Source organism: Mycteria americana, chromosome 7, assembly GCF_035582795.1.
Source record: "Mycteria americana isolate JAX WOST 10 ecotype Jacksonville Zoo and Gardens chromosome 7, USCA_MyAme_1.0, whole genome shotgun sequence".
Classification (NCBI taxonomy): domain Eukaryota; kingdom Metazoa; phylum Chordata; class Aves; order Ciconiiformes; family Ciconiidae; genus Mycteria; species Mycteria americana.
The window spans coordinates 20,347,211-20,363,414 of record NC_134371.1 but is presented as its reverse complement, the minus strand read 5'-3'; the positions used below and the strand labels follow the sequence as shown (position 1 = coordinate 20,363,414).

The window sequence follows — 16,204 nt, the reverse complement described above, 5'->3', positions numbered from 1 at the left end:
CTGGGTCAGAAAGCCTCTGTACCGTACCTTCTCCAAGAAGTTCATGGAAGTCCAGCAAGTGATTTCCCACATCATCTCCCTCAGCTACGATAGCCAGTAATCAATAGCAGTGTTGTTCCTGTGAAGCCAGGAGTTGCATTCAGACTGGAGCGTGCCTTTGTTTACGTGAGCATTGCCAAATGATACCACAGAGGCCTTCAGTGCCCTTTGGGCAGCAGACGATATATGAACAAGCAGCTCAGCCCTCAAAGGCTTACTGGTATCATACTGGTGTCCGCTACGTACCAAGCTCATATGATGTAGGTGTCTAAGGCACGTGTCCGTGGGACTTAGCTCTTCACACATGCCCGGAAGCATCCCTTTCTGAGCAGAAGAGAGATCTTTTCTTTCTGCAGGTCAACAGAAATGCTGCTGCACTTGCAGTCATCACACGGCACAGCCTGTAGAAACTCAGTCAGACAAAATGCACAGCCTCACCATCTTCCACATGATATTCGGGGAATGCGAGATGGGTAGCTACAGAGGGGGAGAGGGGGCAGCTAGTGCAGGATGACAGCTATATGAGAACTGGGCTCTAATAGCTGCACCACAACGAAGATGCTAGGTGGGGGGTGGTGGGGGCTGATGTCGCCCATCGTTCTCAGTGTGAAGTGCAGTCAGTTTGTGGGTAGCTGTAAGAATGGAGCGATAACAGTTAATTTACAGTAAAACAGCGAAAGCTGTTCACGTTTCATCTCCAAGATGACAGTCAAGATACCATAAATGTTGCTTTAAAACTGAAGGGCTTTACCCATGTTGCTGATCTGTGGCTGTTTTTCCATCCTCTGTTGTGCCCATGTTTAACTCTTCAGTGATCCGACTCTGTATAGGTTCCCGCAGCAGAGCACTAGAGCCAAAAACAAGCAAGCACATACGCTTTGTAAATCAATTTATCTGCAAGCATGATTCAGTAGTTCTGTTTGCACACTCTTCATGTAATTCATCTAATGATGCTTGCGATTGATAAATTCCCGTGCCAATTGACTTTCTATATCTGGAATTCCTTTCAGATTATATACAGTTACAGAATTTTTTTATTGCTACTGTTGCACTGGCTGCAAAATCTATTTCGCATAAGCAGACTGCAGGCTATCTGAAAGAGAACAAACCAGCACTTCAGCAATATTGGTTGCATGTGTGGGCAGCGTGAGGATCCTTTACTCAGATTCCCACTTCCCCAGTAATCCTCCCACCTCTCCCTGCTCAGAGCCTGCTTCCACTGGAACTGCTGTAACTTGCACCCATGTAATGCCATAGATCCTGGCCTCTTGTGTCTGGGCATGTTATTCAAGGACATTGGATACTCAGAAATGGATACATTTGGATACTAAATGGATACTCAGAAATCATTGCAACCTAAAAGAAGTTACTGTGAGCTTTTTTGTTTGCTTGCATTTGCACTCAGTTCATCAGTTTTCCTGTAAAAGGAGGATGATTCAAATTGACTTTTCTTTTCTTACTTATCCAAAATCTTGCTTTTTCTGCCTTTTCAGGGCTGTGCCAACTGACAATAACTTTTAGCTTCAGTGAATAGTACAGAAAGGCTTGATTGCAAATAATTTGTAATTATTTCTCAAACACACTCTTTTCTTTTTTTCTTTGCCTATTCAATGTTATCTGGAAAAATCAGGGACATCAATTACTCATTCTTCAAAAGAACTAGGATGTGAAGTTCAAAATATGTGAAAGCATGAAGCTGGGCATTCAGAAGGAGACTTAGTCGCTTTGTAATTTTCTGAAAGCTTTTGGAGACCTTTTCACTATGGAAAAGGGTAATAAGCAGAGCTCAGGGTGTCAGGTGGATGCACAGAGAAGTGGAGGGCTATGGAGGAGAAAACCTGGAAGTCAATCTGCTCTGGAGTGTGGCAATTTGGGGAGGGACTCTCTCCAGCATGCCGATACCTCAAAGTTTCTGAAATGTCCTGGCATCTCTGGGTCTGCCTTCAACTTGATAATGCAGAGCAAAGGACCTGCAGCCCCTGCCGTGCTGGGAGGAGGCTCTGGCAGCAGAGCAGTTCGTGCAGTAGGCTGGCTTCTGGGAATCCCAGGCAGGTGTGGCTACCTTGGCATATACAGCACGTAAGGAGCCGTGGTGTTGGGACTGAGAATTCGGTTTTGTGGCCCAGATACACAGCCCTAAGCTGAATCTGGCAGCAGCCTGTCTTCAGCCATGGTGCCTGTCAGTTGCAGTAGTTGTATTGTTGGATTAACGCAGAACTGAATTTAACTGCAGGGCCCAATTCTGCTCTCTGTTATACTGGTGTTTAATTCTGGAATATCACTACTGAAGCCACTAGGTTTCCACCACTTTGAATGAGAGCAAAAATCAATCATTTTAAAAGCTGAAAGAAGTTGTAGCCAAAATAAAGGGACACGAATACTTTTGAAGTCTCCTTAATCATAGTCTTGAGACATCTGAGTAGCACATCAGTATTATTTTATGACACTGTCTTTTAGTCCTTTCATTTTCAGTATAGTTTTGCCCTCTTTAAATGCCCAAATAATTTCCAGTAAGAGCTAACAGATTCAGGAGGGGGAAGAAATATGTACTACATGAAATCATTGTGCTGAAACCACCTATTGCTTGCAAAGCTGTTTGAATGAATCAGATGGTTCTTTTATTCCTTCCATGTTCTTTCCCTCTTTGCTTTTTCCTACTAGCATCCTTTAGGAAAGGAAAAGGTAACCTGCATGGAAAGGACTTGTGTCCATGAGGACGACGTTATTTTGAAAGCCAGGTTTTTTTCGAGACAGAGATATGTTGTCTGATGCTACTTCAATCTAGTGATGATGTTTCTATAGTCATTTGCTAAGATGCATTTTTGTGTGTATATTTTATGGCTGTTCACAGTGTAGGAACATTTGCCTTCAAGAATTCCTTGCAGAAGAAAAGATGCATGTTCAATACTGCCTGTCTCCAACAGATACATTTAAATTTGCTTTTGTTTTCTACTGTTGCTTTCCAACGATGGGAACCACTGTGAGAGGATTGATATAAACAAATAAATTAAAATAAAAACCTTGCGTAAAATACCTTAGAGCCTAAAGTGGCAAAAGATAGATGGTGAAAAGTGGCATTAAGGGGTAAAATGACAGGCGAGGCCCTGTGGCCTGTGACAAAGAGATGAATTAAACTCGGGTCTCCTGAGTGCCAATCTTTTGCACAGTTCAGAGGACTGTTCCTTTTTAAATTCAGTTTCACTAGGAATATTCAAACTTCATCTACAGAGATAATGAAATCCAACCCAATATAAGCACTGGTGCACAAATACACTTAAGATCATATGCAGCTTTGAACAAGCAGTTCATTTCATTAAAGCCGGTGGGGTTACTCATAGTCTTGAACTTACACATACATATATAGGTTCTGTGCTACCCTAGAGCTGGATTTTCTCTGTTGAATTATGTGATGTAAATCAGAATCTGTGCATCTTTGATTCAGTATCCAGCATGCTCAGGGTTTAATTAAAGAAATTCTATTTCCTTTCATTCCTGGAGGCTCTTTATGATAGAGGTACCCCTCCAAATACAGCAAGATTAATTCCTTCTGCATTTTAAAGTAATATTTTTAAGAATTTTAAAAATTTTTAGTCCCCAAATCATTCCTTCATTTAGAAATAAATTGAATGCTATAGCCTCTTGTAGAAATTGAAGGGGAGGAATTTTCCTGTTACATGTATTTTTATTGTGTTTGTTACAGAGAACAGCACAATAAATCGGCTTGGTCTCTGGACTGAAAAGGCTGGTAAACACCCAAAGGAAAACAGAAAATTACAAAATTCATTTTAGTTTTTATACATTTTCACTCATTTCTTATACAGTGAGCAAATAATAAAAAACAATCTGATAACACATTTTCATATTTCAGTCTCTTCTTAAAGAGTAAAAAGAATACTTCAGAAGGATAAGATGACCAGAAGCATTCTGTATTTCCAAAATTAACTATGAAAGGCAGATTATCTGGGCATGTCTGAAAGCTATGTGTAACCTTTGTGCTACAAATATCTCATTTCAAAAATGTCATATTCTGCTTATTCAGTAGGGCTTCCATAAGGCTATTTTAAGCACTCTGCTTCTTGCTTCTAGATGAGAACTGAAGTTATTACAGCCTGCATGTTTTGTTTTACTTGCAGTTTATTAGAGCTAGATAATTGCTTGGTAGTAGGATGCTATTAAACACAGAGAGTTCCTGCCCAAGCAGTGGAAACTCCGTGAAGTTCAGTTTTGTTTGCAAGGATCATCCTGCCTCCAGTTTATCAACTGTGGTAGTCTGGGAGGTTCTGATGCAAAAAGGAGCCGCTAGCATAGCACCTCGAGCTCCCGCAGCCTCTGCAGCCGGGGCAGCTCCTGTGAGGGCAGAGGACCATGTCGCAGTTGCTGAGCTATCTTCCTCTGACCACCTCCGGTCTGCTCGAACTCCTCACAGACCTGGCAGTCTCTTGCTTTTGTGCGTGTCTGTAATAGAAGCACTCGCAAGAGCTTTGTGGTGCACTTGGACGTGGCTGTTTAAGGGAACTTGCACCTGGCAGGGAGAGAAATAGTCCTCACTTTCATGCTTCCATTTAGCTTTGAGTCGGGCCCCGCGTGCTCCGACCTACAAGCGGCAGTCTCAAGGCAAGTTACTGGCGACAGTTGCACCAAGGACGTAGTAATCCATGTTGAAAAGCACTTAATTACTCCATGTTTAGAGCAGACAACGCGGCAGTATGTGTATCACCAATATGTCAGCATGGTTTGCTTTTCATAGGAGTTTATGTTCCCAGCAGGCACCGAATGCTTTTTCTGCCTGATAAATGTCAAGTACTTAAAGCAATCTTGCCTGTTCCTCTCTGGAGATTGCCAAATAATCTCCTTTCATTGGCTATGGGATCTTGCCAGGGCTGCTGCACTCATGCACATTTATCCCTGCCAAATGTTGGTAACACAGGAACTGTACAAATACTCCCTGTCCTTTCATTAGCTTTGCACAGCTCTGTTCAGATGCAGGATTCCTGGTTTTTTTCTCTGTTATTCTGGGCTGGAGCAGTAGTTCATGATCCATATTCCATTATTGGGTGTGCCGTCGAGTTCAGCCCTTGCTATGGAGCTGTGTTTCAGAGTAGAAACCTTTGTTCAATAAACATGATAAGCGTCTTGCATCAGAGCCTTCTTAAAGCTAATTCAGTTTGCCTCCTGAATGCCCCACTGCAGCTGAGGGGAGTTCCCAGTAGGTGCTGAGCAGTTCCTCTGTTCCCAGTCACGATAAAAAGATTCCTTTGCTATTTACCCTGTCCATTTACCTGTGTATTTTCTCTAGGAAGTCTTATAGCACCAAATGTTCCTGCTTCATGTAGCGTATAGGAGGTACCTCTATACCTTTATAAGGTTTATAAAATATTTAAAGCATTTAGTTTTAAATTTTAGTTTGAAAAGTCCAGTTTGTCAAGAAGGGAAAAACACCTCAGTAACATACCACCTCCTGGAAACAGATGCTTTAATAAAATAAACTGTGGCAGAGGAAAAAATGCTTTTAGTAGAAAATGGAAAGTAAATCTTTCACCTTGTCATGTTTTACCCTGTGTATCATACAGCAAGACTGGGTCATTTGACCTTTTTGTTGATAATGTCACCAAGATATTTTAGGCTAATGCTACATATCATACAATGCAGATGAGAATGCTGTGTGTGTCACTGCAGTACTTAATTTCAACCCATGCAAAAATACTTTACAAGACTAGATGGCAGAATGTCAATCATTTTTCCATGACATTTCTCATTTCCTTGTCTGTAATGTAGTAACTTGTGTATGTTGTAGATACAACACCTAAGGACAGGTCTAGACCACTTGGCAGTACCTCATCAGTTGGATAAAAACTGTGAAAATGGAAGGAGGGAAGAGGCAAAATATGCTATTTCTAGCAATTTGTTTGAAAACCCAGTACTCTTAACCACTTTTAGCTATTTTTAGGTAAAATATCAGTTAACACTAGCCTTGAATGACCCCCAGCACAAGAGCATCTTTTGATTACTTTTGTCCATCATTAACATCTCTTCAGATAAAGAGATGGAAGAGTGGGGATATGGCTATGAGACAGAGCACGTTCTCAGTGTGACACCCGTGGCACAGGAGATGTAGAAGACAGCATAGGGAACCGGGGTCTGAGGAATGCAGAGGAGCAGGAAATATTCATATCTCAGGTATCCATTAAGGATGGCAGCATGATGCACAGGGAACTGAAGACTGCGAGAAGCCTCTGTATACAAAATACACAATTTTCAAATGCAGCAAAGCCTGTAATCCTCAGGCCAGTCTAGAGTAGAGTTCAGGTCCTGGGCAACGTGTTCAGAAATGATCAGGCAGTTTGTGCCAGTCTCATTGACTGTCCCTTCATTTTAATGACACCAATCTGAAGAAGATTGCTTTTGCCAGGGTTGTAAATCAGATTAACAGAGGTGTGGAGAGAGGACTGAGATCAAGTTTATGTCAGTAGAATGTATATGAACGTAATATACAAATAACAGACTAAACAGAAAGGAAACAGTGATTTAGCTGGAAGCACAGCAAGAAAAACCTGCTAGTATTGTCAATACAGCAGGAGTAATGTTTTCTGCAAAGACCAAATGATTCTGGTAGCCTACATCTCATTTCCAAAAGTCTATCCTAATACATTCAAGAAAATTCATAGAATCATAGAATCCCAGGTTTGAAGGGACCTCAAGGATCATCTGGTCCAACCTTTCTTGGCAGAGGCTTGGTCTAGACAAGATGGCCCAGCACCCTGTCCAGCTGAATCTTAGAAGTGTCCAATGCTGGGGAATCCACCACTTCCCTGGGGAGATTATTCCAACGGCTGACTGTTCTCATTGTGAAAAATTTTCCTCTTGTGTCCAATCGGAATCTCCCCAGGAGTAACTTGTACCCGTTACCCCTTGTCTTTTCGATGTGACTCCATGTTCTTTGTAGCCACCCTTTAAATACTGGAACATGGTGATAAGGTCTCCCCTAAGCCTTCTTTTCTCAAGGCTGAACAAACCCAGTTCTCTCAGCCTTTCCTCACATGGCAGGCTTCCCAGTCCTTTGATCATCTTTGTGGCCCTTCTCTGGACCCTCTCCAGCCTGTCCACATCTCTTTTGAATAGTGGGGACCAAAACTGAACACAGTATTCCAGGTGTGGCCTGACAAGCGCTGAGTAGAGTGGGATAATGACTTCTTTATCTCTGCTGGTGATGCCCTTGTTGATGCAACCCAGCACCCTGTTGGTTTTCTTTGCCGCAGGAGCATACTGTTCACTCATATTGCCAGCTCCCTTTCCATAGGGCTGCTCCCCAGCCGGGTAGATCCCAGCCTGTGCTGTACTCCTGGATTATACTTTCCCAGGTGCAAGACCTTACACTTGTCCTTGCTGTGTAAGGTCACAACAAGAACTTCATAAGGTTCTTGTTAGCCCACTCTTCCAGCCTATCCAGGTATTCCTGCAGGGTGGCTCTCCCTTCTGAAGTGTCTGCTTCCCCACTCAGTTTGGTATCATCAGCAAACTTCATCAGGGTACACTTGATCCCATCATCCAGATCACTTAAGATATTAAACACCATTGGGCCCAATGTCAATCCTTGGGGGACCCCACTTGTGACAGGTTGCCAGTTTGAAAAGGAGTTATTTACCACCACCCTCTGGGTGTGGGCTGTCAGCCAGTTCCCCACCCACTGCACAGACCACTTGTCTAGACCATAACGCATCAGTTTCTCTAGGAGGAGGCTGTGGGAAACCATATCAAAAGCCTTGGAGAAATCCAGGTAGACAATGTCCACTACTCGCCCCATATCAACCGAGCAGGTTACTTTGTCGTAGAAGGTGATCAGGTTTGTCAAGCACAACTTGCCCTTGGTGAACCTGTGCTGGCTTTTCCCAATCACGTGCTTCATTTGAGTTGTGATAGCCCCCAGGAGGATTCGTTCGATAACCTTCCCAGGGACTGAAGTACAACTGATGGGCCTATAATTTCGTGGATCCTCCTTTAAGCCCTTCTTGTAGATGGGGGTTACATTAGCCTTCTTCTAGTCTTCTGGGATGTCCCCTGATCTCCATGACTTCTCAAAGATCATGGAGAGCGGCCTCGCAAAGACATAAGCCAGCTCTCTTAACACCCTTGGGTGGATAACATCAGGGCCCATCGATTTGTAGGGGACAAGCTCCTGTAACAGTTCACGTGCCAACTCTTCCTTCACTGACGGTGGGTCTGTGTTTGCATCAACCCAGATTTTTGTTCCCAAGGCCTGGGCCCCAACAGGGCTGGTAAAGACAGAAGTGAAGAAAGTGTTGAGAACCTCCGCCTTTTCAGTGTTGTTTGTGACTAATTAATCTCTCCTGTTTAACAGCGGGCCAGTATTTTCCTTCTGTTTCTGCTTGTTTATGTACCTGAAGAACCCTTTCTTGTAGTTTTTGACATCTTGGGCCAATTTCAATTTGAGTTGAACTTTTGCTTTTGTAACTGCATCTCTGCACACCCTGGCAATGCCCTTGTAGTTTTCAACGGGTATTTGTTTGCTTTTCCATCTCTGGTACGCTTCTCTTTTGGTTTTGAGCAGACTCAGAAGCTCGCAGTTAAGCCAAGGGGGTCTCTTGCTTCGCCTACTTCCCTCACTTAAAGGGGATGAACTGTTTTTGCGCTTCTAGGGGAGCATTCTTGAAAAACTCCCAGCACTCGCTAGCTCCTTTATCCTCCATGGAAGCTTCCTACAGAATCCCTCCCAACTGAGTTCTGAGTGAGCTGAAGTTTGCTCTTCTAAAATCTAAAACCTTTGTCTTAGTACTAACCTTCAGTATGCTCAGCAGGATCCTAAACTCCACAATATTGTGATCACTGCAGCCAATATCTCACTAACCAAGATATTACAAAGTAGGTTTTCTTGGTTTGTGAGTAGCAAGTCCAGCAGCGCCTCATTCCTGGTTGGCACATCTAACATTTGTATGAGGAAGCAGTCCTCTACGTATTCCAGGAACTTGATGGATGACATGTGAGCTGCTGTATTATTCTTCCAAACAAATGTCTGGGTAGTTGAAGTCACCCATAAGAACCCGGTTCTGTTGAGTGACCCAAATACTGCTTCGTTGGCCTTATCGTCTTGGTTTGGAAGTTGGTAGCAGATGCCTACTGTAACATCCCCCTTGGAAACGACCCCTCTGATTTTGACCCAGAGGCATTCGCTAGGGCTTCCACAATTGCCATAGCTGACTTCTAAACTTTCAAGGTTCTCCTTAATGTAGAGCGCAACTCCTCCTCCTCTTCTTCCCTGCCTGTATTTATGAAACAGCCTATAGCCATCCATTACAATCCTCCAGTCACGTGAGTTGTCCCACCATGTTTCAGTTATTCCTATGATATCATAACTTTCTGACTGGGCACGGAGCTCCAGTTCCTCCTGTTTGTTCCCCAGGCTGCGTGCAGTGGTATACACACACTTGAGGTAGTTGGTCTTCTGGTTCTCATCTTGGTAGGCAACTAAGGAACATTTGTCACTGCTCTGGTTGGCCTGGCTTATTCTCCAGTTGGTTGCAATAGTGTGAGCATTGCCACTTTGGACCCCATCCTCTGAGTCCTTCAGTTTAAAGCCCACCTCACCAAGTTGTCCGGCCTGCTGCCAAAGATTCCCTTGCCTCTTCTAGACAGGTGGATCCCATCGCTCCCTAGCAGACTATAGTCATCGAAGAATATCCCATTGTCATAAAAGCCAAAACCCTCACAATGGCACCAGCTGCGAAGCCAGAGGTTGATTTGTATTGTACGTCTATTTCTGGCTGCACCCTTTTCCTTTGGCTGCACCAAAAATTAATCTGGGTTAATTAAAAAGACAGATTTAAAGTGCATTAGGATATATCCACATAGTGAAAAACTATCAAGCTACCAAATACTCTTATCTGTGGTAGCTTTTGCATGTCCCTAGCCTGCTGCAAAGTGGAACACATTAATCGGAACCATCATGAAAGCATAATATAATTTTTTGAGGTTTTTTTTTTTTTTAACTCTGGCAAGATTTCTTTTTCTTTTTCCTTTGTTGTACCTTAGTTATAGGTTAAGCTTAAACAAATGCTGTTGATGAAGAGTGGTCTCATTACTTCATATATGTGCACATGCATACTTCCACAGCTCCTTATTCCTAAACACAACTGGAATCTTGTTTAACATCTGCCTTTATTGCTATGCCTTGTAAGAACTGAAGAGAAGTTATTTAGCAGATCAAAGCAGTACTGTGGCAAAGTGATAACACTATGTTTGAATCCTTCTCTGATACTGACCAAATCATGTTAGTAAGATGCTGTAATGCAGGCATCTTCCAGCCCTGAGCCAGCATCCTCACAGACTGTCAAAATACCGTCTTTCAGCTGGCAGAGCAATGCCTCACTGCTGGCTTTAGTAATACATTTGAGGCTGTTTCTAAAAGAGGGCTTTTAACTCCATGAGCACTGCCTGCTTGGTTTAACATTAGAAATTTGCTGGCTGTTTTCTGATGGGTCAGCAGAAGGCATCTGGAAATTTCTCTGAGCACTGGGTTTGCAGTGGCAGATCTGTAGCAGTGAATTGCAAGGAGCAGCAAAGTTTGGTAAGGCAGGAAAGCTGCCATTCCAAACTGGCCTGTAGTTTAGGATTTTTTTTTAAATTGGGAAACTTACCAATGAAGTATCAGGGCTTTCAATGCGAGAACTATTTACCCTATAGGAATATAAACTAAGTTTAGTGTATGTGGTAAATTTTACTTCTGAATAAGTTTGTTGAGTCCGTTTAGGATAAAAACTGACTTCACTCAAACATTTAATGAGGCATTTTATTAACCCCAACATTTAATGAGATGTTTTATTAACTATTTATGCAAAGTGAACAAAATGCAATTTCCATGAGTTTCTTTATTGTTTAATTCATAAAGGATAATTTCTAAGAACCCTTGACCTCTTATTTCAAATGAATTTCATCACGATGTTTTGATTTATAATTTCAAAGACATAATGGTCTATTGTTTCTAGAAGTAACCTGTTTGGGAAGGATCTGAATCTGTGAGATACTTTGTTCCCCCTTGACTTCACTAAAGTCTTGCTAATTCATAGGATAGGGTACAGATAAATGACTAGGATTATCCCAACAGCAATTTTTGCAGTATTTGTATGTGTTTTCTTTCTCAGTCAGTGCTGAGAGGATTGTTGTGCTTTATGCAAGAAGTTACTAAAAATAAAAAGGTCTTGATTCATCACTGTGTCACTGCAGAGTTACATCACTGTCATTCCAGTAAGAATGCCCAGGATCTTAACTGTTCTCTTGCAGCCATAAGGAGTTCATTTGGATACTTCGTTTTATGCCTTTGGCAACTCTTTGGGTCTTTAAAATCCCACAGTGATATTTGAAAAGCATAATATTTAAAAATGGAAAGTCCCCTGTCCAAAGAGTTTGGGAGAGAACAGATGTCTCGGAGGAAGGAAAGTGCTCACTAGCTACTTAATACTGGAGTGTCAGAGCATTCTGGGGGAAGATTAGGAGTATTTTGAATAGGGTGTTATTTTTATAGTGTTCTACTGATGTAATACCAGAGAAAACCAGCAATGGACTGGTCCCAGGAAATCCATTCCAGAATTACGACACTGTAACAGAGATCCTAGGGTTGACAAAGTGTGTTACATACTTCTGATGAATTTATATTTTGTTCTGTTTTCAGTGTCAGCCAAACCAAGACCTCACAGTGATGAATACACAAAGAAGATTCCACCTCCTAAGCCGAAACGAAATCCAAACACTCAGCTAAGCACATCTTTTGATGAAACGTATATCAAAAAGCATGGCCCTATGAAGACAACACTCACTAGGGATGCCTCTTTATCGCAGGTCAGCAGTCCTGCCCCAGACACAGAGGAAGAAGAGCCTGTTTATATTGAAATGGTGGGGAATATTCTCAGAGACTTCAAAAAAGATGAGGATGACCAAAGCGAAGCAGTCTATGAGGAGATGAAATACCCTATATTTGATGACGTAGGCCAAGATTCAAAATGTCAATGTGAATATGACCATCACACTTGTTCTTCTCAGTGTGCTACTCCCACAGTGCCTGACCTAGATTTCACCAAGTCTTCAGTGCCATCTACTCCCAAGGGCTTGCTTTGTGATATACCCCCACCATTTCCAAATCTGCTTTCTCACAGACCTCCACTGCTGGTGTTCCCACCAGCACCAGTGCAGTGTTCCCCAAATTCTGACGAGTCTCCTCTAACTCCACTAGAGGTCACAAAGCTTCCCGTTTTAGAAAACGTGTCTTACATCAAACAACAAGCTGGAGCTTCTCCATCTTCACTGCCACCTCATACACCAGGCCATCAAAAACTGGAGAAAGACCAGACAGTATCTCATGGAACTAGCACCCCTGGGCACACCTCCTCACCTCCTCATCCTTCTACCTTATACAGAACACAGTCTCCACATGGTTATCCTAAAAGTCACTCTGCCTCACCTTCTCCTGTCAGTATGGGTAGGTCTCTTACCCCCTTAAGCCTCAAAAGACCTCCACCTTATGACTCTGTACATTCAGGAAGTCTCTCAAGAAGCTCTCCATCAGTGCCTCATTCTACAGCCAGAAACACATTGCAAGAAGGAGGAAAGATGGTAAATGCCTCGGTCAGTACCTACGGGTCATCATCTCAGAGTGGTTCCCGTTCTCGGACACCCACCAGTCCTCTGGAGGAACTAACCAGCCTCTTTACCTCAGGACGAAGTCTCCTGAGGAAGTCCTCCAGTGGCAGAAGATCTAAGGAACCTGCAGAAAGTAAGTTCTTGTAATTTTTCCTTGTTCTTCCTTTTATAATAATATCTTTCACTATATTTTACTAAATCAAATGCTTGCAAAAATCAAATACCTCAGAAGTCTGAATTCCTTGTAACAGGAAGAAAAGTGATTATTGTTAAAATTGCTTTAGTCTTCATATTGTTATATTTTTAAGATTTTTAAGTATGCATACTGCACTACAGAAGTACAATTCATGGCTTGGTCTTGCAAAACGAGCTAGTTTTCATTAACTTTTCCACAGCTGTAAGGGTCCCATGTGAGTTGGGATGCTCCCACCATGTCACATCCTTCCTTTCTTGATGGATGCTAAGACACAGTAATTGTCCAAGCAGCTTGTAGCAAAATAACCAAACAGTAGTTGTTTTTTGGCAAAGATCCATTGATCGCCCTTAACTTGGCCAGTGATCACGGCGTGTATGATGGCAACCAGAGGTATCAGTTTAAATCATTCGTCTCCTCCCCACTGCCTCCTTCCGTACTGTGCTACGGAGTATCTCTTTCAGCTGTGCTAGTATGACGGGTTGGGAGGCCACACTGTGAACCCATCTGAAAACCAACATGACCTATAATGCATTACCCACACACAGAGAAAAACACGGGAGGAAGTTGTGCAGGAAAACCTTCAGCCAATATTGATTTTTCATATGCTGTATCATAAAATCATTGTCCCATATGCATTCAGTTTTACACAATGTACACCTATCTCTGAGCTAGTGAAACATGGAAACTCCTAATGAAATCAGCAGGAGTCACAGATGTGAGTGAAAGCAGAACCTGGCACCAGTATTTCTGTTGCAAAAATGTTCCTGTTCAGTGGTGCCAAAGACAACGTCTTGCAGTGGAAGGTAGCCATAACACCTTTTGTCAGAGTGCAAAGTGGGCTCAGTATGCTTTCTCCTCCAACTTCAGTAAAATCAGTTTATGAATTTGAATTCTTGACACCTACCTAACAGAAAAGCTCTCTTTGGAGAACAGCTGATCTTACGTTTGGGTAAGTGCTATACTATACCTATTTGGCAGCTGTAACGTATTAAATACGATGTGATAAACTATGCTGGTTTATACCTGATAAAGGAAGGTGTTCTTGTTTCCAGGCTACCATATCGCTGCAGAAGAGAAGTGAATTCTGCACTGCCTTTGTGGTTGTGTTTGTGCCGCTCTGTTACGTTACTCATTGCAGTGTGGTCACATCGCTTTGGGGCACCCTCAGGGGGCTCACAGGAACACCCCCTCTGGGTTTTCATGGGCAGAGGGTGCCTGCCTCACACCTCTGCAGCCCAGTGACTACATGCAAGCGTGTAAGTATGGAGAAGGTTGGTGGCAATGGTTTGGATTGGCATACAAAGCATTCCTCCTGATTCATGGACTCCACTGCCCCAACCTCAGCAGTTTTATTCTTATTTACCTCTGTGCAAATCAGAAATAATGACTCTGAAATCAGAAGGTAGAGGTGAGAATGGAGTTAGCAGGATACTGAGAATACGGGTTGGTGCAGGAGTTTGCTTAATTTGGCTTTAATATTTTTGTGGCGTACAATCATAAATACAGTTTTATGAAACTCTTAGCTCCATGATTCAGTAGGGTTTCACTAAGTGATTACAGTAATAAAAATGCAATAACGCTGGATTTGTGTGCTTGATGGAAGCAAGTTTGTACCTAAAAGGCAACACGATTCTTGTAATTGGGAACAATTATGAGGGATGTGATGTGACATTTACAAATAATTGCAGTGAAGTGGTAGGGAGATTTTGGCAAAGTGCAGACAATATTGAACATTATTAAACATGCTTCTTACTCATAAGTGAGCAGAAATCCCCTGTAAACCCCATGCTACACCAGATCTACCTGGTGAGCTTCATAAATTGGATAATTTTATGCTCACCGGTGTAGGCAGAAGGTACCAGGTTTGGAACCTATAGAAATTCCTGCAGCGAATGTGGCAAGGCCTGGGGAATTTCAGTAAATCTGTGCTGCTGTCTCATACCTACCTCCAGAAAGATATTCTCTATATTCCACTTGACTGAAATTGAATGCAGACCTTTCAAGGGACTTTTCACTGACAAATTTAAAATAAATCTTGCCCTGCAGATCTGTACCAAGAACAGCTTTCTTCTTGGCCTCTCAAGGAGCATTCTGCTTGCTCCTTAGGAAGTAGAAATGTGCTCCTTATTGGTCACAAATGGTAAGACAAGAGAGATATTAAATAGAAACTGTGTTCATTTACTTTAAGGACAAAACATTCATGTTATAAATAGACACCAGTGGTGAAAAGACTCTGGAGTGCAGCTGTGTTGAGTAAATGAACAGACTGGCCATCTAATCCGATTGTAATTTGTCTGGTATTTACAGTATGACTTAATCCTGTGGGATTACTGCACTGAGCAAGAACCAGGTTTGTGCTCAGATATTACAGAGGTAGAAGACACTCTAAGATTTATAGAAAACACATACAGGTCTAGCATTTTATGTCTTGCAATTCTACATTACAACGATCCACCATAAAGAATCTAAACTGTGGGATTTGAACGTAGAATCTGACCAGACTGTCACATTTACATGCTGTGATTATACATAGTGATAGATAGTGTAGACTGGACTAACCATACGATCTGTTAAAGAAGTCTTGCTCCTGCAAATCCCACTGGAAGCCTAAGGCACTCCTACAGTTCTGGATTATTTTTTTTAAGCTATGGGGGAGCAAATGCATAGCACAGGACTAACTGGGATTGCCATGGTTTTATAGTTGTCTCTTCAGTGTAATTTGCTCTCAGCATACAGAAAGACTTCCAGAATCCAGAGGATAATAAACACACACCAAAAAGAAGTTATATGACTCTTACAAAATTGTGCTAGGAGACTAAGAATATTTGCTTCTAAACTATAAAATTATTCTGAGCACATCTCAAGCAACTTTCTCATGGAATCCTCCAAGACTCAGCCCTCTGTGACCCATCTGAAGCTCTCACTGCCATATGCTAGTCAAAGAAAAATAGCACAATACTAAATTTTATATTCAGCTGAGTGTATTTGGAAAATATTGCAGCAGTTACAGAGAATATTCTCTCCCATCTTTATTGTTATTACTGCAACTTTGTGGAAATTTGGCATCTTGAGTCCAAACTCAGAATGTATTCACTGGCTTTTAATTTGTGGCATTTTTGAGTGGGTTTCTTTTTGAGGAGGGGGACTGCACAAACCTTATTTCCAGTCAACAGCTTTAACATACAAGCAAAGCTGTCCTTGTAGCCTTTCTGTATTATTTTCTTTACTCTTCTGCCATTTTTCCTTTTTTATCCCCCTCCATTTTATTCCTATAGAGTTCACTGGAATTGCATTAGTGGGAAATTGGGATAAATCAGTGATACT

At 42.2% G+C, this 16,204-nt stretch overlaps 1 protein-coding gene across 1 annotated transcript in view; it reads left to right on the top strand.

Annotated features, from left to right (window-relative positions):
• Positions 1–16,204, top strand: part of NYAP2 (neuronal tyrosine-phosphorylated phosphoinositide-3-kinase adaptor 2) — a 141,430-nt gene that overhangs the window by 74,645 nt on the left and 50,581 nt on the right. The window contains exon 3 of the mRNA XM_075509109.1: positions 11,720–12,817. Within this exon, the coding sequence (XP_075365224.1) occupies positions 11,720–12,817 (1,098 nt within the window). The remainder of the gene's footprint in view (positions 1–11,719; positions 12,818–16,204) is intronic.